This window comes from Schistocerca cancellata, chromosome 7 (genome assembly GCF_023864275.1).
Source record: "Schistocerca cancellata isolate TAMUIC-IGC-003103 chromosome 7, iqSchCanc2.1, whole genome shotgun sequence".
Taxonomy (NCBI): domain Eukaryota; kingdom Metazoa; phylum Arthropoda; class Insecta; order Orthoptera; family Acrididae; genus Schistocerca; species Schistocerca cancellata.
In genome coordinates, this window is record NC_064632.1 from 554969445 (window position 1) to 554995665 (window position 26221).

A 26221-nucleotide genomic window follows, 5' to 3' on the forward strand; every position below is an offset into this window, starting at 1 on the left:
GACACTGAATAGTGCACGGTACATCCAAACCGTCATCGAACCCATCGTTCTACCATTCCTAGACCGGCAAGGGAACTTGCTGTTCCAACAGGACAATGCACGTCCGCATGTATCCCGTGCCACCCAACGTGCTCTAGAAGGTGTAAGTCAACTACCCTGGCCAGCAAGATCTCCGGATCTGTCCCCCATTGAGCATGTTTGGGACTGGATGAAGCGTCGTCTCACGCGGTCTGCACGTCCAGCACGAACGCTGGTCCAACTGAGGCGCCAGGTGGAAATGGCATGGCAAGTCGTTCCACAGGACTACATCCAGCATCTCTACGATGGTCTCCATGGGAGAATAGCAGCCTGCATTGCTGCGAAAGGTGGATATACACTGTACTAGTGCCGACATTGTGCATGCTCTGTTGCCTGTGTCTATGTGCCTGTGGTTCTGTCAGTGTGATCATGTGATGTATCTGACCCCAGGAATGTGTCAATAAAGTTTCCCCTTCCTGGGACAATGAATTCACGGTGTTCTTATTTCAATTTCCAGGAGTGTATTTACCAAACACGGACTTACACAACCTAAAAGAAAGAGACCAGAATTTGGCAATAAAAGTTAAAGCGGAAACAAATAATGAAACTCTTATCACAGAATTTGAAGAAGTTCTAGATACTTCAAGCAATCAAGCGTTCAAGATACAAAACTAGCGGAAGTACAAACTGGGAGAAAATATGTCGCCTGCAGGACATCAGAATTAACTTTAATGCGAAAAAAGGCGAATTTATCAAATGAGAAAGGACAGAAAACAGTTGAGGGAGCAATACTGTAGCTTGACCCCAACAAATAACTCTTGGAACACCGTCTATTGAATCGCATCAGGGAAAATAAGGAAATAATACTCCCATGACCATGCTAAGGGAAAATGGTAACAGGACAGCAAAGGAATTAATCGAAACTGGCATCTACATGCTTGCATATTTTGTGCCAGAGGACGATCAAACGCATGACACCGAATATCATAAACTAAAGCGATCTCTAACGCTACGACCCAAAGGCACAGTAGATGATGTACCTTTTACACAAACAGCGATAGAGGAAATAATAACGAATTTGCCTGCAAACAAGACTCCTGATGAAAATGGTGTTACTAGTAAGACCGTTCGTCGATTGCATAGCTTTTTTCCCCAAGTATATTACCGCTTTATATAACAGTCGCCTAAAGAACGCCTGCTTTCCGAGATCGTAGAAAAGAGCCAAAATAGTACCCATTTTTAAAACCGGTAAAGAAAACAGCGTGGAAGTGTCCAAATTTAGTCCCATCAGCTTTCTGTATACGGAAGAGAAATGTACTGGAAAATCTATCAATTAACAGAATTATGTCTACTCTAAGGATCTCATAAGCAACATTCAGGTCGCATTTATTCCAAAGAAAGGGACAGTCAATGCACTGTTGGCTGCTAAGAATTTCGTGACAAGGACAACATGTAATAATTGTCAGTCTCGTTCAGGGAGCTTTTGACGCAGCTTGGTGACCAATCATCCTTAAAGAGCTACTAGAATTTAAATGTCCTTGGAACTTACATAACCCAGCAAAAAACTATTTCACTGATAGGAAAGCGATGTTGGCATTTAACACCATCAAACTAGAAAACAAGGTGACAAAAGAGTGCCCACAGGGGTCTTCCTGTGGACCAGGTTCAAGAATGGTTCAAATGGCTCGGAGCATTATGGGACTTAACATCTGAGGTCATCAGTCCCCTAGAACTTAGAACTACTTAAACCTAACTAACCTAAGGACATCACACACATCCATGCCCGAGGCAGGATTCGAACCTGCGACCGTAGCGGTCGCGCGGCTCCAGACTGAAGCGCCTAAAACCGCTCGGCCACAACGGCCGGCTGTGGACCAGTGTAATTCTCTGCTTAATCTGAATTACACAGAAAACACCAAAACGATAGCATTTGCAGATGACTTAATGGTGTTGACGGAAGAAAACACTGTCATTATTGCTGTGGAGCTCTGAAAACAGAAAAATGGAAAAAAATCACTGATTGGGCCCAAAACAACAAAAACCGGTTTAATGAGCAAAAATAGAAAGTAATGCTAATAAAAAGTAGAGGGCGTAAAGACAAAGCAACAGTCAGTATCACTCTAAACAATCAAGTTTTGCAACAAGTTGAACGATTAAAATACTAGGTTATAATTATAAATTTACGCTAAATAACATATCCACTACATGACTGAAAAATACACGAAACTTACTCATTCTTTACCTAAATCAGTTAGGTTCAATAGGGGATTTGGTTCAGGAGCAACGAAAACAATTTACAAAGGCGATATTCTGGCAATGTTGGCATAAGCAGCTCCTGTTTGTATTCACGCACTCAGAGGAAAATATAACTCTATGATGATTCGAAGAAACCAGCGCTTGATAAAAAGATTGATAAGGTGGGTAGATCACATAACTAATGAGGAAGTATTGAATAGGATTGGGGAGAAGAGAAGTTTGTGGCACAACTTGACCAGAAGAAGGGATCGGTTGGTAGGACATGTTCTGAGGCATCAAGGGATCACCAATTTAGTATTGGAGGGCAGCGTGGAGGGTAAAAATTGTAGGGGGAGACCAAGAGATGAATACACTAAGCAGATTCAGAAGGATGTAGGTTGCAGTAGGTACTGGGAGATGAAGATGCTTGCACAGGACAGAGTAGCATGGAGAGCTGCATCAAACCAGTCTCAGGACTGAAGACCACAACAACAACAAGGTTTACAGAACAACGTCTACTGAAGCGCTGTGCGTTCTAACAGGCCTTACACCCATAATTATTAAACTACAGGCAGTAGTGGAAGAATATGAAATTACAAAAACTGAACACCCGGACCATCCTATAGAAACTCCTTTAGATTAAAGACAGTGGCCTCATCCAGCAAGTACAGCAACTTAAGAAGAAAATAGTGGTTCATACCGATGGGAGCCATGCAGAGAACGGAACATGTTCAGGAGTGGTAATAAACATTAATGGCACACCTGCTTATCAGTTAAAGTGCACACTAAAGAATGGGTGCACCATTAACCAAGCAGAACAAATAACAGTCTTGCGAGTCTTAGAGAAACAAGAGAACGTACAAAAAAAAAAGTTAAAATGGGAGCTGTAATACGCACGGACAGTCGATTTACGCTGGATTCGTTAAATATTTCCAGGAATCATAAATATTTAGTAGAAGACATAAGAAATAGATTTAGGAAAATGTGTAAAGGAAATGGCATATTAATTTCGAATGGACGAAAGCACACGTAGGAACTCTTAGGAGTGAACTGACAGACAGCCGGCCGGGGTGGCCGTGCGGTTCTAGGCGCTACAGTCTGGAACCGCGTGACCGCTACGGTCGCAGGTTCGAATCCTGCCTCGGGCATGGATGTGTGTGATGTCCTTAGGTTAGTTAGGTTTAAGTAGTTCTAAGTTCTAGGGGACTGATGACCACAGATGTTAACTCCCATAGTGCTCAGAGCCATAGAGCAATTTTTTGAACTGACAGACAAGCATGCCAAACAAGTAGCTCGAGAAAAAGAAACAGAAAGCTACAACGGATTCCCTTCATTTATGATCAGAAGAAAGTTAAGAAGCACTTCGGAAGGGAAAAACTTGAAAACTCATCAGACAAAAAATCTGTCAACCGTATAGAAATCATTGCAAGCATCGTTTAACACTGTGCAATTCCCCCCTGGACTCGATAACCTCCTAGACTCGGTTAGAAAGTGAGCCCACAACGTTGAGCAGGTACCTCGCAGGCAGATTAAGCCAGTCACAGACGGTTTCATGGCACAGTTCCACCAAATTGCGGGGACGCTGATGTCGGTGATTTAATCGCTGTTCCGACATATCCCGCAAACTTTCTTGGGGTTCAAGTCAGATGATTTTGCAGGCCAATCGAGATCCGTACTGAAGCGCCAATGAAACTGGTATAGGTGTGAGTATTCAAATGCAGAGATATGTAAAAAACAGAAAACGGCGTTGCGGTAGGCAACGCCTATATAAGACAGTATGGCGCAGTTGTTCGATCCGTTACTGCTGCTACAATGACAGGTTATCAAGTTTTAAGTGAGTCTGAACGTGGTGTTATAGTCGGCGCACGAGCGATGGGACAGAGCATCTCCGAGGTAGCGATGAAATGAGGATTTTCCCGTACAACCATTTCACGAGTGTACTGTGAATAGCAGGAATCCGATAAAACATCAAATCTCCGACATCGTTGCGGCCAGAAAAAGATCCTGCAAGAACGGGCCCAACGACTACTGAAGAGAATCGTTCAACGTGACAGAAGTGCAAACCTTCTTCAAATTGGTGCAGATTTCAATGCGGGCCATCAACGAGTGTCAGTGTGCGAACCTATCAACGAAACAATCGATATGGGCTTTCGGAGCCGAAGGCCCTTTCGTGTACCCTTGATGACTGCACGACACAAAGCTTTAAGCCTCATCTGAGTCCGTCAACACCAACATTGGACTGTTGATGACTGGATACATGTTGCCTGATCGGACGAGTCTCGTTTCAAATTGTATGCAGCAGAGGACTGTTCAAGCTGGTGGAGGCTCTGTAATGGTGTGTGAAACGTATGCAGTTGGAGTGATATGGGACCTCTGATACGACTAGATACGACTCTGACAGGTGACACGTGCGTACGCATCCTGTCTGATCATCTGCATCCTTTCATGTCAATTGTGCATTTAGACGGACTTTGGCAATTCCAGTAGGACAATGCGACACCCCACATGTCCGGAATTGCTAGAGTGTGGCTCCAGGAGCACTCTTCTGAGTTTAAACACTTCCGCTGGCCACCATACTTCCCAGACATTAACATTATTGAGCATATCAGGGATGTGTTGCAACGTGCTGTTCAGAAGTGATCTCTACCCCCTCGTGCTCTTACGGATTTATGGACAGCTCTGCAGGATTCATGGTGTCAGTTCCCTCCAGCACTACTTCAGACATTAGTCGAGTCCATGCCACGTCGTGTTGCGGCACTTCTGTGTGCTCGCGGGGGCTCTACACGATATTAGGCAGGTGTACCAGTTTCTTTTGCTCTTCAATGTAATAGGATGGAGAAGTGTTCAGAAAACCAGTCACGTATTTTTCCAGTCCGACGAACTTTGTTGTTGTCTTTACGTGCCTGCGTGAACAACAGCCTCTTGCGAGGCGACAGACTCCAAATGCCCATTGAATGCAATTCGCGTGGTAATGTTCTGTGGCTAACAGTTTGGGATGCACCTCCATCCACTGCCTGCAGCAATTCCTGTCGTTTCTGGAAGCGGTTTTGATTCACAAGTCGTGAAACGCGTCTCGTGTCCTGTCAGTGAGAATCTTCATTCGAACACAATTCTGACGTTGTGTTTCGTACCCACGTGTGTTACACTACTGCTTGTAACCATGCTGAACAATCTGCCGTGAAACACAAACAGATCCACGAGCAACTTCACATCCGCTGGCCGTGGGTACGGCCAAACACGACTGATCCTTTATTGATACTCTTTAGCGTCCTTACATTTATCCATGTCTACGTACGATGTTTATTTAAAATATGGATGCCTCACCAATCGTTTCTTCCTCCTGCTAGTGTAGAGGCAGTCCTACCGTGCCGTTGAGCACGTGACACGATCGCTGCGCCATCTGTAAAGACTAAACGGTCCATATGTGTGTGCGCAGCGATGTAGCTAAGTTTTTGTCTGGCGAGCTTAGTTCCGTGACACGATCTCAGTGACACCAATTAACTTCAGCACTGGCGTCTTTGAACTTTATCAGGGGCTTTATCTTATCTTAACCTACTACAGGCACAGAGCAATCACCACTTTCCTTGTCATACCCCTCACTTGTCCTCCTATCCTAGGATTGATGTGATCTTCCGCAGAGTCTTCCTGGTCTTTAGTTAGTTGTTCCTATATGGTTTCTAAATCATGCTGCACGGCCTCCTCGCGCTCTTTAATACCTTCGAGTGATATTACATCTCCCGCTTCAACCATTTCAGTTCTGTTCTCCACATTCGAAAATTTTACCTCGTGTTCCTTTTTTAATTCGTCCCACAATACTGAGCCCTTGCAGTCCCTCTTCTCAGCCTTCACGTGCTTTCTGAGTTCCAAATCTTAAAAATCAAAAAAATTCTCGATTGTGTTTCAGATGTTTTTGTTTGTTGGCAACCGGTTTCGGCTCTTTTCTCGGATCATCTTCACGGTTATACCGCCATAATGGCTCTTGGTGGCGGTGTAAGCCTGAAGATGATCCGAGGAAAGAGCCGAAACCGGTTGCCAACAAATAAAAAATCTGAAAACGCAATCGTGACTGATTTTATTGATTTTTAACAAATTTATACCGATCTCTGTGCTGCAGTCAAGAATGCTTCCTAAAATTTTAAATCTCTGATTTTCGCTGGTAGGCCTTTCGGTCATCTCTTGGCACTCCCTTGTCCAATTTTCTTGCTGTTCTCTTAGTTTGGTTAATTTACCGCTTCGAATTTCGCCTTTTCCGCTATTTTCCCACTGAAATTCTGTTCCGTATTACGAGTTGGATTCTTAAAACACTCGATGAGCGACTCTCGATTCACATATCTCCAAACCTGCGTTTTGTTTTCGCGCAACTGTCTATGACTAGAGTCTAAATTTGTGATTGCAGAATCAACAACATCACTTAAAATATTACTATAGGTTAGGAAGATGAGACCTTCCGCCACATAAGTGCTAGGAGCTTTAAATTCCCTACCAGCGGGCACAGTACCTTGCTCGCTGGACAAAGGAACTGCTTCCTATTCGCTGTACCCATCCTCGAATCTTATGTGCAAGTCTTGCTCACGCTTCTAATCCTGTCGATTCTTTCCCCGTATCCCACTTTAATTTCTGCGACCTATTGTTTGATCGAATACGCGACGCCATGTTGCGGAAACATTCAGCTCACACACAAAATTCAAATTTAACACCTGTGAACACAGAGAATTTACAACAAACTTCTGTTTGTCTGCCTACAATCATACACACATTAAGACATGGAAAACAAAATTACAACACATCAAACTTAATACAAATAGAACACTTGTGTGTGTGTGGTGTGTGTGTGTGTGTGCGCGCGTGTGTGTGTGTGTGTGTGTGTGTGTGTGAAATCTTATGGGACTTAACTGCTAAGATCATCAGTCCCTAAGCTTACACACTACTTAACCTAAGTTATCCTAAGGACAAACACATGCACCCATGCCCGAGGGAAGACTACAACCTCCGCCGGGACCAGCCGCACAGTCCTTGATCGCAGCGCCCTAGACCGCTCGGCTAATCCCGCGCGGCAAATAGTACACTTCAAACAAGAAAAACATACAACGCCAAAATACAACGAAAACCCATTTGATACCTGAAAGAAATTCATTTATAGCACATCGTATTCATATTATCTTTCCATTGCAGTTGTGGAAGATTCTATGATAAATTAGGCCACAGGGACGTGAGCTTATTGTTATGTTATGTTATGCGGCTAACTTTTCTTATTTTTAGTCTCCTTTCCTAGTGTTTTTGCCTTTGGTGAATTATTCTCTCTTTCTCCATATTACAGCGTTGTGCAGGCCTTTTTCTGTTATCTTGAAATTAACTACTCTTTGCTACTTTTAGTTATGGTTTGCAAAATTAGCCGGAGCTTTTGAACGTCTTCTGTCATCGCCCATTTATTTATATTTATTTATTTATTTAAACCGGCAAGATTAGGGTCATTACCCAAACAAGCATTCGACATTAAAACATACACATCTCTTAGGTACATACAACAATAATTACAGATTACAGTAAGGTAAGTTTTTAATTAAGAGCGTAAGTAATAGTTGGCATGGAGAAAGCGATGGTTGAGGGAGGGAAAGAGTAATGTAATAATACATACTTAAAGAACATAAGAAAAAGGAGGTGTGACTCAAAGTGAAAGGAAAAGAGAAAGAAGCATAATTGGGAGAAGATGGAAGCAGTTGCTTCGCTATTTGATAGAGGGAAAGTTGGGCCATAACGTTAATTTGGGGAAACGCTATGACGATGAGAGAAGGGAGAGCTTCAACTTTTTCTTAAAAGGGCTTCGAATTGTGTGAAGAGAGCAGGGCACCTTGTTTTAGAACTGGATACAAGCGACAGCGCTGAAGTTTGCAAGTAGTTTCGTTTCATGAATCGGCACAGCTAGGATACCACATACGTGAGACCTTGTGTTTATATCACGATTGCGCGGAAGATGTCTAATCTCTGGGGCGAGGTACTGGGGTGCTTGAGCATTCAGGAGCCGGCGGAGCAGTCCTGTAACTTGTGTGGCCGCAGCCACACGAACTGGATGTGTGAAGCATTGACACGGTCATTTAGACGAATTTAGACGGATGTAACGCTTCAAGCATTCATGGTTAGCTGTATCCTTCTTGTCTTTTTCCTACCGTACCACGTTGAATTACATCACAGTAGTGGAGATACAGTAGAACGAGTGTTTGCAGGAGTTTGACATTCTGTGGAAATACGTTCTGAAATCTTTTGGGGCTTGCAGAAGTCTTCTGGCACATGGTAACAGTATTATACAAATCTGCAGCTGTGAAACATTATATATAAATTGAATGGCGATCGCAGCTGTCAGGTCCCGCGGGACAGGGTGCAGTGGTTACAGCACCTGTCTAGTAAGCAGGAGATCCCGGGTTCGAATCCCGGTCCGGTAAACGTTTTCGCTCTCCGCTGCTGATTCCGCTTCATGTCCCTCTGCAGCTGACAGCGACGATGCCCCATCAATTTACATATGGTAACAGTATTAGTTTCTCTGCTCAAGGTAAATCTTCATCCGCCGGCCGTGGTGGTCTAGCGGTTCTAGGCGCTCAGTCCGGAACCGCGCGACCGCTACGGTCGCAGGTTCGAATACTGCCTCGGGCATGGATGTGTGTGATGTCCTTAGGTTAGTTGGGTTTAAGTAGTTCTAAGTTCTAAGGGACTGATCACCACAGATGTTAAGTCCCATAGTGCTCAGAGCCATTTGAAATCTTCATCAAAAGTTAGAACCACAATTTTTACTGGTTTCTGATACGGTATTGGTGTGCTGTCGGCAGGAGGCAAAGGATCGCTGAATTCGGAACTTATTTATTTCTGTTGCTGTGCTGACTGTGGTTTTTTTTTTTCGTTTAGTTTAAGGCCAAGGTTTTCCGTCCATGTTGCCACTGAACACAAATGACCATTCGGAAAGTGGAAATTTGTGGTAAGATCCTAAAGGGACGAAACTGCTGAGATCATCGGTCCCTAGACTTACACACTACTTAATCTAACTGAAATTAACTTACGCTAAGGACAATACACACACCCATGCCCGAGGGAGGACTCAAACCTCCAACTGGTGGGGGGCGGGGGAGGAAGTGGGGGGGGGGGGGGGAAGCCGGGCAACCTGTGGCAAGCCATGCAGCTGACCAGTCGGAGCAGTACTTGTATCGTCAGCTATAGAACTCGGGTAGAGTTGGAAGTCATCGCATGTAAATGATATTTACATGAAAACATCACTGACGAAATACACACTTGGGCCAAAGAAACTATTACAGCTGCTTAATACCGTGTAGAGTCACGCGAGAACGCAGAACTGCCGCAACACGATGTAGCATGGACTCGACTAATGTCTGAAGTAGTGCTGGAGGGAACTGACACCATAAATCCTGCAGGGCTGTCCATGAACCCGTAACAGTGCGATGGAGTGGAGATCTCTTCTGAACAGCACTTTGCAAGGCATCCTCGATATGCTGAATAACGTTTATGTCTGGGGAGTTTGGTGCCCAGCGGAAGCCTTAAAAAAAAAAAGAAGAGTGTTCCCCGAGCCACTCTGTGGCAATTCTGAACGTGTGGGGTGTCGCATTGTCCTGCTGGAACTGCCCAAGTCCGTCAGAATGCACAATGGACGTGAAACTGGTCAGACAGGATGCTTACGTACCAGTACGTGTCACCTGTTAGAGTCGTATCAAGGGTCTCGTATCATTCCAACTGCACACGCTCCACACCATTATATATAGCCTCCACCAGCTTGAACAGTCCCCTGCTGACATGCAGGGTCCACGGATTCATGAGGTTTTCACCATACCCGTACACGTTCGATACAAACTGAACGAGACTCGTCCGACCAGGCAACATGTTTCCAGTCATCAACAGTCCAATGTCACTGTAGATGGGCCCAGGCGAGGAGCGAAGCTTTGTGTCGTGCAGTCATCAAGGGTACACGAGTTGGCCCTCGACTCCGAAAGCCCATATCGATGATGTATTATACTTCGCTTGGTGACACTTGTTGATGCCCCGGCACTGAAATCTGGAGCAATCTGCAGAAGGGTTGCACTTCTGTCACGTTGAACGATTCCCTTCAGTGCTCGGTCCCCTTCTTGCAGGATAGTTTTCCGGCCGCAGCGGTGTCGGAGATCTGATGTTTTACCGAAATTCTGATGCTCATGGCACACTCATTAAATCGTCATACAGGAAAATCCCCATTTCATCGCTATGTCCCGTCGCGCCGTCTATAACACCACGTCCAAACTCAATTAAATCTTGATAAACTGCCATTGTAGCAGCAGTAACCGATATAACAACTGCGCCAGACACTTGTCTTATATAGGCGTTGCCGACTGCAGCACCGTATTCTGTCTGTTTACGTGTTTCTCTATTGGAATACGCACGTGTACACGAGGTTCTTTGGCGCTTCAGTGTGTGATTGATATACAAGGAAACCAAGAGTGGGCCTAAAACGGACCTTTCTGGCACGCCTATAAGAACATGTTTCCAGGACGATTTTTTATTTCCACAGACAGACTTTGCTGCCTGTTTTTCAAGTAGCTTTCAAGACACTTCAGAGCACTATCTGTGCAATTTAGTCGTCACATTTTTCTGAGCATTATCGCAAAGTTGACAGTATCAATAACTTTGCTGATATCTACTAGTGTCAATATTGTTATCATATTTTATTTTGGCCGAGCGGTTCTAGGTGCTTCAATCTGGAACCGCACGGCCGCTACGGTCGCAGGTTCGAATCCTGCCTCGGGCATGGATGTGTGTGATGTCCTTAGGTTAGTTAGGTTTAAGTAGTTTTAAGTTCTAGGGGACTGATGACCTCAGATGTTAAGTTCCATAGTGTTCAGGACCGTATGAACCGTAATTTATTTAAGAAAGAATGGCTTGGCTTTTGCCCACCAAACTTGCTTTACTATTCTTACTTTCCAACTTGTATAGTTAATTAGTTGCAGGCTCGTTGATTTGCTTTGCGCTCCCCATTTATTGTTAAAGCTACATTTATTTTAGGCATCAGTAATTTTGGCAACTGTTCATCTTGGTTTGTTGGAATGGAGCACAAGTTATATTTTCTTATTTTATTGTTTAAGCTCAGGTGATCTGATTAGCGGGGTTGTACAATGAAGAAATAACACGAAGTTGACGAGTATTTATACCCGCAAAACACCCTTGAGTTTACCACTCCCAGTGTTCCCTGCGCCACAGCACTCATAGCTTCCTCAGATACAAGTACACTGGAGAAAAAATCAGCCACCCCGATGACACGTCACGCAAATATCATGTGATATCGCCTCTTGTCTTGACAATGGCCTCGGTTTAGAGAGGGAGAGAGCCCACATGGAGAGAGTTTTCGGCTATGTTATATCCAGCCGAAACGGTTCATTAATAACTAGGCCCTGTAGAACTAGTAAGTTATGGAGACATTGATTGTGAGTTTCGCCTGCTGTTCCAAAAAGTTCCTGTCATTTTAATTAAGACTGGGTGACTTAGCCGGCTAGTCAAAATGCGATGGTGAGGCTGAGCGTTCTTCAAACCCGAAGCGTGTGCATGCGGCCTTGTGAACGTAGCTGTTCTCATCTCGAAAACTGAAAAGTTCACAACATATTCATCAGGCACATGTAGAAGAAGGGGAAAAACTTTGTCATAGAGAACGTTGAAATAAACACACCCTGGCTCAAGTTCGCTGTAATCTCAATGAGCAGAGAGAAGTCATGATTCGAAAAACAACCAAAGAATGTCACACAAATACCTCCGATCTGATCTACACTGTACACACATTGCACGTCGAACACTTCACTGGGCCGTATCGTGTGAAAAGAGGAAAAACCGTTATCCGTCAGACCACATGACACGGTTCCAGTCATGCTTCTGTGCCACTACGAGCAATAATGTTAGCGAGACTCGTGACTCTCTAGATGTACATGGCATACATTTCCGACTGCAACGTTCTCTCGGTAACTGGTCGAGGTGGACCTTCATACAGGGTGTTTCAAAAATGACCGGTATATTTGAAACGGCAATAAAAACTAAACGAGCAGCGATAGAAATACACCGTTTGTTGCAATATGCTTGGGACAACAGTACATTTTCAGGCGGACAAACTTTCGAAATTACAGTAGTTACAATTTTCAACAACAGATGGCGCTGCAAGTGATGTGAAAGATATAGAAGACAACGCAGTCTGTGTGTGCGCCATTCTGTACGTCGTCTTTCTGCTGTAAGCGTGTGCTGTTCACAACGTGCAAGTGTGCTGTAGACAACATGGTTTATTCCTTAGAACAGAGGATTTTTCTGGTGTTGGAATTCCACCGCCTAGAACACAGTGTTGTTGCAACAAGACGAAGTTTTCAACGGAGGTTTAATGTAACCAAAGGACCGAAAAGCGATACAATAAAGGATCTGTTTGAAAAATTTCAACGGACTGGGAACGTGACGGATGAACGTGCTGGAAAGGTAGGGCGACCGTGTACGGCAACTACAAAGGGCAACGCGCAGCTAGTGCAGCAGGTGATCCGACAGCGGCCTCGGGTTTCCGTTCGCCGTGTTACAGCTGCGGTCCAAATGACGCCAACGTCCACGTATCGTCTCATGCGCCAGAGTTTACACCTCTATCCATACAAAATTCAAATGCGGCAACCCCTCAGCGCCGCTACCATTGCTGCATGAGAGACATTCGCTAACGATACAGTGCACAGGATTGATGACGGCGATATGCATGTGGGCAGCATTTGGTTTACTGACGAAGCTTATTTTTACCTGGACGGCTTCGTCAATAAACAGAACTGGCGCATATGGGGAACCGAAAAGCCCCATGTTGCAGTCCCATCGTCCTTGCATCCTCAAAAAGTACTGGTCTGGGCCGCCATTTCTTCCAAAGGAATCATTGGCCCATTTTTCAGATCCGAAACGATTACTGCATCACGCTATCTGGACATTCTTCGTGAATTTGTGGCGGTACAAACTGCCTTAGACGACACTGCGAACACCTCGTGGTTTATGCAAGATGGTGCCCGGCCACATCGCACGGCCGACGTCTTTAATTTCCTGAATGAATATCTCGATGATCGTGTGATTGCTTTGGGCTATCCGAAACATACAGGAGGCGGCGTGGATTGGCCTGCCTATTCGCCAGACATGAACCCCTGTGACTTCTTTCTGTGGGGACACTTGAAAGACCAGGTGTACCGCCAGAATCCAGAAACAATTGAACAGCTGAAGCAGTACATCTCATCTGCATGTGAAGCCATTCCGCCAGACACGTTGTCAAAGATTTCAGGTAATTTCATTCAGAGACTACGCCATATTATTGCTACGCATGGTGGATATGTGGAAATTATCGTACTATAGAGTTTCCCAGACCGCAGCGCCATCTGTTGTTGAAAATTGTAACTACTGTAATTTCGAAAGTTTGTCTGCCTGAAAATGTACTGTTGTCCCAAGCATATTGCAACAAACGGTGTATTTCTATCGCTGCTCGTTTAGTTTTTATTGCCGTTTCAAATATACCGGCCATTTTTGAAACACCTTGTACACTAAGAACAGCTATCCCAATAGGGCTTCAGTTGTCTTTAACAAGGAGTAACTCTTGTCTCTGATTCTTGTCACTTAGCATCTATTTACGATTACTATTCATATGCCGCGTTTCACTGCTGCGAATGGGACACTATTCCTTGCAGACACTTTGATAAGCCAACAAATCGGGAACTTCCTTCATGATGTGGTCATGGAAGCGTCCGAACATGACTGGCACTCTGTCACGTGGTCCCTTGTTACTGCTCCGATTTCACACAAGCGTCTGGCTCACACAAACCAATTCGCTACCATGACGCACATCAACAGTGGAGAGTGATGTGACTCTTTAATACCAGTTCTTCAGCGTTTACAGCGCTCCAGAGCGACAAGTGCACCCATGTATGGAGGGGTGGGGGACTAATACACTCCTGGAAATGGAAAAAAGAACACATTGACACCGGTGTGTCAGACCCACCATACTTGCTCCGGACACTGCGAGAGGGCTGTACAAGCAATGATCACACGCACGGCACAGCGGACACACCAGGAACCGCGGTGTTGGCCGTCGAATGGCATTAGCTGCGCAGCATTTGTGCACCGCCGCCGTCAGTGTCAGCCAGTTTGCCGTGGCATACGGAGCTCCATCGCAGTCTTTAACACTGGTAGCATGCCGCGACAGCGTGGACGTGAACCGTATGTGCAGTTGACGGACTTTGAGCGAGGGCGTATAGTGGGCATGCGGGAGGCCGGGTGGACGTACCGCCGAATTGCTCAACACGTGGGGCGTGAGGTCTCCACAGTACATCGATGTTGTCGCCAGTGGTCGGCGGAAGGTGCACGTGCCCGTCGACCTGGGACCGGACCGCAGCGACGCACGGATGCACGCCAAGACCGTAGGATCCTACGCAGTGCCGTAGGGGACCGCACCGCCACTTCCCAGCAAATTACGGACACTGTTGCTCCTGGGGTATCGGCGAGGACCATTCGCAACCGTCTCCATGAAGCTGGGCTACGGTCCCGCACACCGTTAGGCCGTCTTCCGCTCACGCCCCAACATCGTGCAGCCCGCCTCCAGTGGTGTCGCGACAGGCGTGAATGGAGGGACGAATGGAGACGTGTCGTCTTCAGCGATGAGAGTCGCTTCTGCCTTGGTGCCAATGATGGTCGTATGCGTGTTTGGCGCCGTGCAGGTGAGCGCCACAATCAGGACTGCATACGACCGAGGCACACAGGGCCAACACCCGGCATCATGGTGTGGGGAGCGATCTCCTACACTGCCCGTACACCACTGGTGATCGTCGAGGGGACACTGAATAGTGCACGGTACATCCAAACCGTCATCGAACCCATCGTTCTACCATTCCTAGACCGGCAAGGGAACTTGCTGTTCCAACAGGACAATGCACGTCCGCATGTATCCCGTGCCACCCAACGTGCTCTAGAAGGTGTAAGTCAACTACCCTGGCCAGCAAGATCTCCGGATCTGTCCCCCATTGAGCATGTTTGGGACTGGATGAAGCGTCGTCTCACGCGGTCTGCACGTCCAGCACGAACGCTGGTCCAACTGAGGCGCCAGGTGGAAATGGCATAGCAAGCCGTTCCACAGGACTACATCCAGCATCTCTACGATCGTCTCCATGGGAGAATAGCAGCCTGCATTGCTGCGAAAGGTGGATATACACTGTACTAGTGCCGACATTGTGCATGCTCTGTTGCCTGTGTCTATGTGCCTGTGGTTCTGTCAGTGTGATCATGTGATGTATCTGACCCCAGGAATGTGTCAATAAAGTTTCCCCTTCCTGGGACAATGAATTCACGGTGTTCTTATTTCAATTTCCAGGAGTGTATTTCCTGCAGTGAGCTTATTTGCTCCTAGGTCACTGTTGACAAGCGTGTACTAAACAGTTTAGCTTTTGCCACCGGTACAGTTGTAATCCTTGTATTCCTATGCGCTACTACAACACTGAGCAGGAAATAACCAGGTACTCACCGCGCTCTGCACGAATCCTATCATGAGTGCAGGGATCGTAGCGTTTCGAAGGCATTCCACCAGAACAGTCTTGTTGGTGCATTTAACGGAGTTGGCTATGACTGCCGCTCTGGACAGGGGATCGTCCTCCACCGACCATGGAGCCAGCGCCGAACCACTTTCGAGGAACACTTGCTGAAACAGCGCTGTGGACAGAACGGTTCAATGACTGTGACGATAGTCCCGCTGTGGACGACATCTTACATCTCTTAGTAACTATTAGACCATTACTTAGTTATACAATCCTAGTGTCCAGAACTATGCGACTGGAGACTTACCATCGAACATTCGGAAGAATATTATCCGCGCAATTACTATTGTAAAATCAGATTAGCAGCAGGTAGATCCAAGAATAATACACACAATAATAATACACAGGAGAACGGAACAGAAAACTAAGGATCTTTAAGACAGCATTGTTGTTACTACGAGGGCGGTTCAATAAGTAATGCAACACATTTTTTTCTGAAACAGGAGTTGTTTTATTCAGCATTGAAATACACCAGGTTATTCCCCAATCTTTTAGCTACACAACACTATTTTTCAACGTAATCTCCATTCAATGCTACGGCCTTACGCCACCTTGAAATGAGGGCCTGTATGCCTGCACGGTACCATTCCACTGGTCGATGTCGGAGCCAACGTCGTACTGCATCAATAACTTCTTCATCATCCGCATAGTGCCTCCCACGGATTGCGTCCTTCATTGGGCCAAACATATGGAAATCCGACGGTGCGAGATCGGGGCTGTAGGGTGCATGAGGAAGAACAGTCCACTGAAGTTTTGTGAGCTCCTCTCGGGTGCGAAGACTTGTGTGAGGTCTTGCGTTGTCATGAAGAAGGAGAAGTTCGTTCAGATTTTTGTGCCTACGAACACGCTGAAGTCGTTTCTTCAATTTCTGAAGAGTAGCACAATACACTTCAGAGTTGATCGTTTGACCATGGAGAAGGACATCGAACAGAATAACCCTTTCAGCGTCCCAGAAGACTGTAACCATGACTTTACCGGCTGAGGGTATGGCTTTAAACTTTTTCTTGGTAGGGGAGTGGGTGTGGCGCCACTCCATTGATTGCCGTTTTGTTTCAGGTTCGAAGTGATGAACCCATGTTTCATCGCCTGTAACAATCTTTGACAAGAAATTGTCACCCTCAGCCACATGACGAGCAAGCAATTTCGCACAGATGGTTCTCCTTTGCTCTTTATGGTGTTCGGTTAGACAACGAGGGACCCAGCGGGAACAAACCTTTGAATATCCCAACTGGTGAACAATTGTGACAGCACTACCAACAGAGATGTCAAGTTGAGCACTGAGTTGTTTGATGGTGATCCGTCAATCATCTCGAACGAGTGTGTTCGCACGCTCCGCCATTGCAGGAGTCACAGCTGTGCACGGCCGGCCCGCACGCGGGAGATCAGACAGTCTTGCTTGACCTTGCGGCGATGATGACACACGCTTTGCCCAACGACTCACTGTGCTTTTGTCCACTGCCAGATCACCGTAGACATTCTGCAAGCGCCTATGAATCCGTTACAGACGCCATTTTAACAGCTCCGTACAGCGCTGCCACCTGTCGGAAGTCAATGAAACTATACGAGACGAAGCGGGAATGTTTGAAAATATTCCACAAGAAATTTCCGGTTTTTTCAACCAAAATTGGCCGAGAAAAAAAATGTGTTGCATTACTTATTGAACTGCCCTCGTACTAGAGTGGTAAAGGCACGACAGACGTAGTTCTGACACTGCAGTTTAGTTTTTTCTTCTCTCTTTACGTCAAAGTTTTGCAGCCTAAAATTGGGTTACCTCCAGAGTTGCCTTACTTTCCTAGCAAAACTCATAGAGGGTACAATTACTAGAACAGTTAGGACAGGTCAGAAGTCGTTCCGAGTTCTGATATTCGCCACAATCACACCTGTCCTCATATTCCCCACTTGACCAGGTTCTCTTCCACTGATGTGCTACGCCAGTTCTCATGCGGTTCTGGCTCCGCCATATCTTCCATCTTAAGTTCTCGCCGCCAGGTATCTTCTGTAGTGGAAGGAAGTCGTTTGGAGACTATTTGAGTTCTTTATTCGTGAAACTCTTGCAGGAATTAACTCTTACAGGTCCATAGGAAGCTCAAAACAAGGAATTTCATTTAAAGAATGTCTGCTAAAGTTTTTCCAAGAATGCTAAAACTTCTGTATGTGTTCGTGACCGGATCATCCATGGCCAGATCGTCAGCATACTGGTAGTGGATCGTGTAATCTGGTCTTGGGTGGTCATTCGTGTACAGTTTGAATAGGAGGGGTACCAGGATGCTACCCTGGGCGAGATAATTTTTCTGTCACTGCCATAGGGTCTTTCCGTTACCCAGCGTGACATAGAACATTGTTTCGCAGGAGGGATTCAGCGATTTTTACAAGCTGCCAGTCCTTCAGTTTGTCATACGTTTAGTCATGAGCGACCCATGGTTCACTGTGTCGTACGCAGAGATTAGGCTAACAAGGGCTAGTCCATTTCTTTATTTTCTTACCCTTCATCTTCAGTAAGGAATAAGATTTGAGTCGTGCAAGACTTTATCTGAAATCATTCTGACGGAGTGTGAGCTTTGGGTCCACGATGTCTCCTGTGTGGTTCAGCAAGATTCGTTCATACAGGCTATCAGGAGCCGCAAGAGTGACGTCGGGCGATAGTTCTTTGGGATTCCTGAGTCCTTCCCTGGCTGTAACAGTGTTAATATCTTTGCTTTTCTCCACATCTTTGGATTCTTGCATACCTTGAGGTGGAGATATATAGGATCCAATATTACGAGTACTTGTCTCTAGGGCCAAAATTTTTATATTTTGCATACAAATGTCGTCAACCCCAGCGAGACATAATATAAAAATTATAAAGATGCTCTATTATTCCAAAATGGTGGAATAAGCTTGAAATTCTCAGGAAAACAGGGAACGGCGGATATTGTTATATGTACAAGAACCAAGACGGTAAAATAAAAATGGAAGACTGACTGAGAAGTACTTGGATTAATAAGGCTGAAAAGCCTCTACAACGAAAAGCAGTGGCGATAAGTACGGCGAACGTCAAGGAATGGGATTAAAATTCACAGTGAATGGATATCAATGATAGGATTCGCTGATGACATTGCTATCCTAGTAAAAGTGACTAGAAATTACGGGACCTTTCACATAAATGAACAGTCTACAGAACACAGAATACTGTGTCCAAGTGCCGCCTGTCTGAAGGGAATCGGAAACAGTTTATTATTTTTTTTCTTTTACTCGAAGGATTTTCTTTTCACCTCAAGAGTGGTTGTCATCTGAGAGGCCACTTGGTTGCTCAGTACCAGCAAATGTTTCTGGCCAAACAGAGTTCTCATATCACATGTGACCTCAGTAGATGGGAGCAGACAGGCTTGTTCTCTTTGCAACTGGCTCCCAAACTAGCAACTCGCATTTTCCTGCACCCTCTTGATCCTCTAAATCGCAGGTGGGCAACAGGTGGCCCGTGTATGGTAGTTGACCCATGGTTGGCTTCAATCCAGCTTGCAGAAGAAATTCGTGGGAGAGAGAGTGAAGTGCTCGCATTTACTCTGTCTGGGATGCATTTTTGGATACTTTAGTGATAAGTCATCAAAAGTCAAGGGAAGAACAAGAACGCAGGTGTAGTCGCCCATCAGCACCAAGTAATAACAGTGCTTCCTACGAATGTCTGTGGACTGAATGAGGTGCAAGCTTGATTGTGTTGGGAAAGACGTTAGGAAGAAAATGAGAATTATGATAGGTTTAGGTACTCACGTGAGTTTAGCATACTTACCAGCTGGTGATAAGTGGGTGCTAAAGCTGCCTTGCTGCCTGATTAGTGATTTGAGGGCTGAAATAATTACATCTGCGGTAACGTGACATCTCAAATTAGTAGTCGATGGGAGAACACACGAGTCTGGGATAGAAACTTTGAGGGAATAATGGCAGGATTTTATGGTCATTCTGAGGAACGATTTTCTGAGGCAGTATCAGAGTGTGACTGACTAACTGTCGTAAACTGGAAAAATTTCTGTTTTGGCAGTGCAGGCACAGCACACGTGAGAAATGTGAGAAAAGAGACCTATTTCTCGAGTTCTTACTAAATATCGAATCTTGATGTTAAAAGCCAACACTCCTGTGCCACATTAACTATTTTTATGGTTGAACCACTCGCCCAGAATGAAGTTGCTGACAAACACGAAAAGAGGCCTCTGGCCAATTTGTACAGATAATTTTGGAGTGAAAGATTTTGTAATACCACATGGAACAATACTGTGCAGTATACAAAAATAGCTAATGCTGAGTTGCCTGTGATGCCAGAAAAGCAATTTCAGAAGAGTACAACACAGAAATCAATGCCATTAGAAAAATATATACAATCATGCCACCATTTAGAAGTTACTTTTGCCAGAACTAGATCCAAGCATTTTGTATCCACCACAGGAGGAATTTGTGTGGTTGTTCGAGGAGAGCAAATATTTGCCAGCCATTGACTTATCGTACCATGAGCTTTTGACTGAGAATGCCAGACCGATACCACAAAAACACTATAGAATCCCATGTGACTTGCAGGTAGTTGTGGTGGAGAGTCTTCAGCAATAGCTTGATGCTGAAATCATACAACCTTCCTTTTGTAATTGCATCTAAGACATCAGTTAATGGTGAGAAATTCTATCGCTTGTGTGTTACTTTGTGAGCAGCAAACAGATTCACAACACCTGATATCTATGCTGTGCCCCAACCTCGGATAGGTTGCAGAACTACAAATATTTTACTGCCCAGGGTATGAAATGAGGATATCATAAGACTTCCATTGCATCCGAAGACAGGCTGAAAACTGTGTTTGTACACTCCTGGAAATGGAAAAAAGAACACATTGACACCGGTGTGTCAGACCCACCATACTTGCTCCGGACACTGCGAGAGGGCTGTACAAGCAATGATCACACGCACGGCACAGCGGACACACCAGGAACCGCGGTGTTGGCCGTCGAATGGCGCTAGCTGCGCAGCATTTGTGCACCGCCGCCGTCAGTGTCAGCCAGTTTGTCGTGGCATACGGAGCTCCATCGCAGTCTTTAACACTGGTAGCATGCCGCGACAGCGTGGACGTGAACCATATGCGCAGTTGACGGACTTTGAGCGAGGGCGTATAGTGGGCATGCGGGAGGCCGGGTGGACGTACCGCCGAATTGCTCAACACGTGGGGCGTGAGGTCTCCACAGTACATCGATGTTGTCGCCAGTGGTCGACCCGGGACCGGACCGCAGCGACGCACGGATGCACGCCAAGACCGTAGGATCCTACGCAGTGCCGTAGGGGACCGCACCGCCACTTCCCAGCAAATTAGGGACACTGTTGCTCCTGGGGTATCGGCGAGGACCATTCGCAACCGTCTCCATGAAGCTGGGCTACGGTCCCGCACACCGTTAGGCCGTCTTCCGCTCACGCCCCAACATCGTGCAGCCCGCCTGCAGTGGTGTCGCGACAGGCGTGAATGGAGGGACGAATGGAGACGTGTCGTCTTCAGCGATGAGAGTCGCTTCTGCCTTGGTGCCAATGATGGTCGTATGCGTGTTTGGCGCCGTGCAGGTGAGCGCCACAATCAGGACTGCATACGACCGAGGCACACAGGGCCAACACCCGGCATCATGGTGTGGGGAGCGATCTCCTACACTGCCCGTACACCACTGGTGATCGTCGAGGGGACACTGAATAGTGCACGGTACATCCAAACCGTCATCGAACCCATCGTTCTACCATTCCTAGACCGGCAAGGGAACTTGCTGTTCCAACAGGACAATGCACGTCCGCATGTATCCCGTGCCACCCAACGTGCTCTAGAATGTGTAAGTCAACTACCCTGGCCAGCAAGATCTCCGGATCTGTCCCCCATTGAGCATGTTTGGGACTGGATGAAGCGTCGTCTCACGCGGTCTGCACGTCCAGCACGAACGCTGGTCCAACTGAGGCGCCAGGTAGAAATGGCATGGCAAGCCGTTCCACAGGACTACATCCAGCATCTCTACGATCGTCTCCATGGGAGAATAGCAGCCTGCATTGCTGCGAAAGGTGGATATACACTGTACTAGTGCCGACATTGTGCATGCTCTGTTGCCTGTGTCTATGTGCCTGTGGTTCTGTCAGTGTGATCATGTGATGTATCTGACCCCAGGAATGTGTCAATAAAGTTTCCCCTTCCTGGGACAATGAATTCACAGTGTTCTTATTTCAATTTCCAGGAGTGTATTTGCCAGCCATTGACTTATCGTACTATGAGCTTTCGACTGAGTATGCCAGACCGATACCACAAAAACCCTACAGAATCCCATGTGACTTGCAGGTAGTTGTGGTTGAGAGTCCTCAGCAGTAGCTTGATGCTGAAATCATACAACCTTCCTTTTGTAATTGCATCTACGACATCAGTTAATGGAGAGATTCTATCGCTTGTGTGTTACTTTGTGAGCAGCAAACAGATTCACAACACCTGATATCTATGCTGTGCCCCAACCTCGGATAGGTTGCAGAACTGCAAATATTTTACTACCCAAGATATAAAATGAGGATATCATAAGATTTCCATTGCATCCCAAGACAGGCTGAAAACTGTGTCTGTATTTCCATGTGGACTATATGAATTTCTTAGGATGGCTTTTGGTTTAAGAAATGTGCCTGCCACATACATGTCACCGATTCGCACACTACTTATTGAGAGGACTGAAAACTGCTGTGTGCTTGGTTTATTTTGATGATGTTATTGCATTTCGAAAACAGTAGAATAACATGCAGACTTGCTAAGGAGGGTGTTCTAATGATTACAAGGGGTACATTTGCGTTTGAATTTGAAGAAATGGCGTGTTAACTAACAGCAGACACATTTCGCTTCATTTAAGTAAAGCATCATCAGTGGTCTGTAATTAAAGATATTTACAATTTGATTTGTTTTTAAGTTCGAAAACAGTTCATTACAAATTTATTGGTTTTTACTTACGGTAATTTCTGCTGGGTTTCTCGTCTATATCAGGAAATGCCACTTGCCAGCATGTCCTTGGTGTCTTTCTTCATTAGACAGTGATACTTCTATACATATTTGTCGCTGTTCTGCAGAAATATACATTTCTTATGTTTTACACAGCACACACGTTTTCGTGCACCACTGTTTGTTGTTCATATTTATACTTTATAGTGTGTGTAGTGTTTTGTGGTGTTGCCAATATAGCATTACCAATAGTTTTTCTTTGACCTATACAGTTTTTCAGTTAAGTATACATGTGTCACTCTATTTAATTATGTTGCTGTGTATTTATATGCTGTGTAGGAGTAATGAAGGAATAGTGATGGAGTGCCTTTCTTTTTTCTTTCTTTCTTTTTCGATTAGATGGGGGAGGGGGGGATAAGCAAAGATGAGTGCATGTAAGTGCATTGTAGTGTGATGGAGCAAGAGTTGTGTAGGAAAAAGTGAGGAGCAAGAAATGAACTGAAATAGGGGGGAAAATGGGGGTTTTGTGAGCGAGGATCGAGGATGCAAAAGGCTCTTTTCTTTTTTTATGCGATTTTTTAAATTATTTTACGTAGAGTCTAGTTTCCAATATTTGTTTGGTCATGTACCAACTGTTTATTTCGCGTTAATGATTTGTGTATGCGGAAATTATCTTGAAAAGGAAGGAGGTGTCTGTCGTTACTGACTCGTGATATTCATATCTTCTTCAAAATTGCTTGGTCTGTGGTATCCCTTTTTTAGACGATCTGCAAATTTTGAGTGGTTTGTACCATATTTCAGTGCTCTTTTGTCTTCTTTATATCTTATGCCGAATTTCCTGCCAGTCATTCCAATGTCTATTTTCTCACAATCGTTGCAACCAGATTTTTGACATCTTTCTGGTTTTGATTTCAGTTTTGGGATATGCTTTTGCAATGAGTTGTTTGCTTTGTAAGCAATGTTTATGCCTTGATTTTTTGAATATGTTACCTATTTTAAATGTAAATTTGTTGTTGTAGATCATTGTATGCCTTGTTTGTGGTACTGCAAGCTATATGTGTTGGTGTGCTTTGCTTAGTTTTTTCACTGTCTGTGTCTTTATTTTTCTGTTTGTTCTGTCTACCATTGTTTCTTTGTATCCATTTTTAATGCTGTTTGTTTTATAACTACCAGCTCTTTTTGGCAATCAGAAGCATTTAGGGGGAGTCCTGTTCAGTCTGTTTAATATGTATCTGACTGCAGCCTGTTTCTGATTCTGTGGCTGGTTTGAGGTTGCATTTAACTTACCTGTAGTGTCACTTGTGAGTTTTCTGTATATGTCAAACGTGTGTTTGTGATTTTCTTTTCTTATGGTTATGTCTAGAAAGTGAAACATGTTTTCTTGTTCTCTTTCAATTGTGAACATTATGTGTTTTTGGACAATATTTATGTCTTTATGTAGTTGCAGTTCTATTTTTAGGTTCACCTACCATACATATTACGTCATCAACGTACATGTACCAGCAGATGCTGATGTAGCTTTTCTTTGTTATTATGCCTGCAAATATTAATTTTTCTATATGGTTCATGAAAATGTTGACTAATGTTCCTGAAATAGGTGAACCCATGGGTAAACCTTGTTCTTGTATATAATATTTTTGATTAAATTCAAAATAAATGTGTTGTGTTATTAATTGTAACAATTTTATTGTTTCATTTGTCTGTTCATGAGGTAGCTGGCTGTGTAATTTCAGGTTTTCTTCAATTAGTCTTATGCTTGCATTAACAGGAAGGAAACTGTAATAGTTCCTACATCAAAGGAGAGCAATGTTTCTGCGCCAGAGTTTTTAATGTCTCTTATGTGTTCTACTAGCTGAGAGGTATTTCTTATTTTTCTATCATTTTCAAGTTTATAGTATTGGGTGAGCTACGATTGCATTTGTTCTGCCATCAGGTATGTGGGAACTGCTCTGAAGTTTACTGTCGGACAGACAGGGTAATTTTCTTTACAGACCTTTGTTTGACATCTCATACTGGAGGCTTGAGGATTTCTTTTTTTTTCTTTGTGTTAGTTCTGTTTCTTCCTGTCTGTAAATGTATACTCTACCTTTTTGAGAGTGTTAGTTGGGTTTGATTTTAACTTTTTCCTGTTGTTTTGGTTGATGAATTCTTCTGTTTTTTTCTATGTATTCTTTGTTTTCATGAGGACAACACTATTGACTTTGTTAGATTTTGTTATATGATGTTTACTGCTTGCAGTTCTTTCTCGAGATTGAATTTATTGTTTTCCTTTTTAATCTGTGTTGGAATGTTTTTAATTTCTTCTTTTATTAATTTTCTAGTTACCCATGAATTTACATTTCTGTTATCTTTTTTTTCTGTAGTGAGAATATATTCAGATTCTATCATTGAGAACTTCTATTTGTTGTTCATTTGCTGGTGAGTCAACATCGTGTTTTAAACCGTTTTCTAAAACCGGTTGTTTGTTTTCATTTAGTGTTATATCTGTAGGAGTGACAACCCTTGGATAGAAATGGTGTGTGTGAAAGTGTTTGTTGTTATGGGTGAGCTACTACTGCATTTGTTCTGCCAATAGGTATGTGGGAGCTGCTCTGAAGTTAACTGTTGCACAATTTGACATTTGCAGTTTTCTTATTATGTGGGGATCTTATGAATTGTGATCATTGTTTTGTCAAGTATTATGCCACAGCAACCAAATCAATGACAAAATTGTGGAAAGAAGGGGTAACTTTTGATTGGACTGAAGAATTCAAGACATCAGTCCAACAAGTCAGGGATATTTTAACGAGTTCTCCCTTGCTGTTATACCTGGTAATGAGAAACTTTTTACACTATTATATGATGCATCCTATTTTGCTACGGGACATGTTGTAGGTCAGGATCAAAATACTAAAGAGAAACCAATCAGTTCTGCTTATCACCAGCCGAACATAATTAATAAAAGACTTGAAAAAGTAATGGAGGAGAATCTTGGTGAGGAGCAGTTTGGCTTTAGATGGAATACGGGCACCAGAGATGCAATAGGGCTCCTACGAATCTTGGGAGAAAGGTTTATTGAAAAAGGAAGAGACCTATATATGTGCTTCATCGATCTAGAAAAGGCATTTGACAATGTTGTTTGGTACAAGCTGGCGACTGTAATGAGGGAAAAGAGAGTGGACTGGAAAACCAGAAGACTTATAAACTCATTATATCTTAAGCAAAAAGTTTCAGTTAAAGTGAGAGGAGAAAGTACAAACTGGATCAGACTAGGAAAATGAGTAAGACAAGGATGTTGTTTATCACCTACTCTTTTCAACCTCTACTTGGAAAATATGATTGACCAATGCTCATTAGATGCCAAAGGAGTAGAAATTGGAGGAAGAAGAGTAGGGTGTTTGAGATTTGCTGATGATATGGTCCTTCTAGCCACAGGGGAAAAAGA

The 26221-nt window shown here is 44.4% G+C and overlaps 1 protein-coding gene across 1 annotated transcript in view; it reads right to left on the minus strand.

Moving 5' to 3' along the window:
* LOC126091912 (cholinesterase 2-like) overlaps nt 1-26221 on the minus strand; it is a 257842-nt gene that overhangs the window by 110061 nt on the left and 121560 nt on the right. The window contains exon 6 of the mRNA XM_049907227.1: nt 15776-15960. Within this exon, the coding sequence (XP_049763184.1) occupies nt 15776-15960 (185 nt within the window). The remainder of the gene's footprint in view (nt 1-15775; nt 15961-26221) is intronic.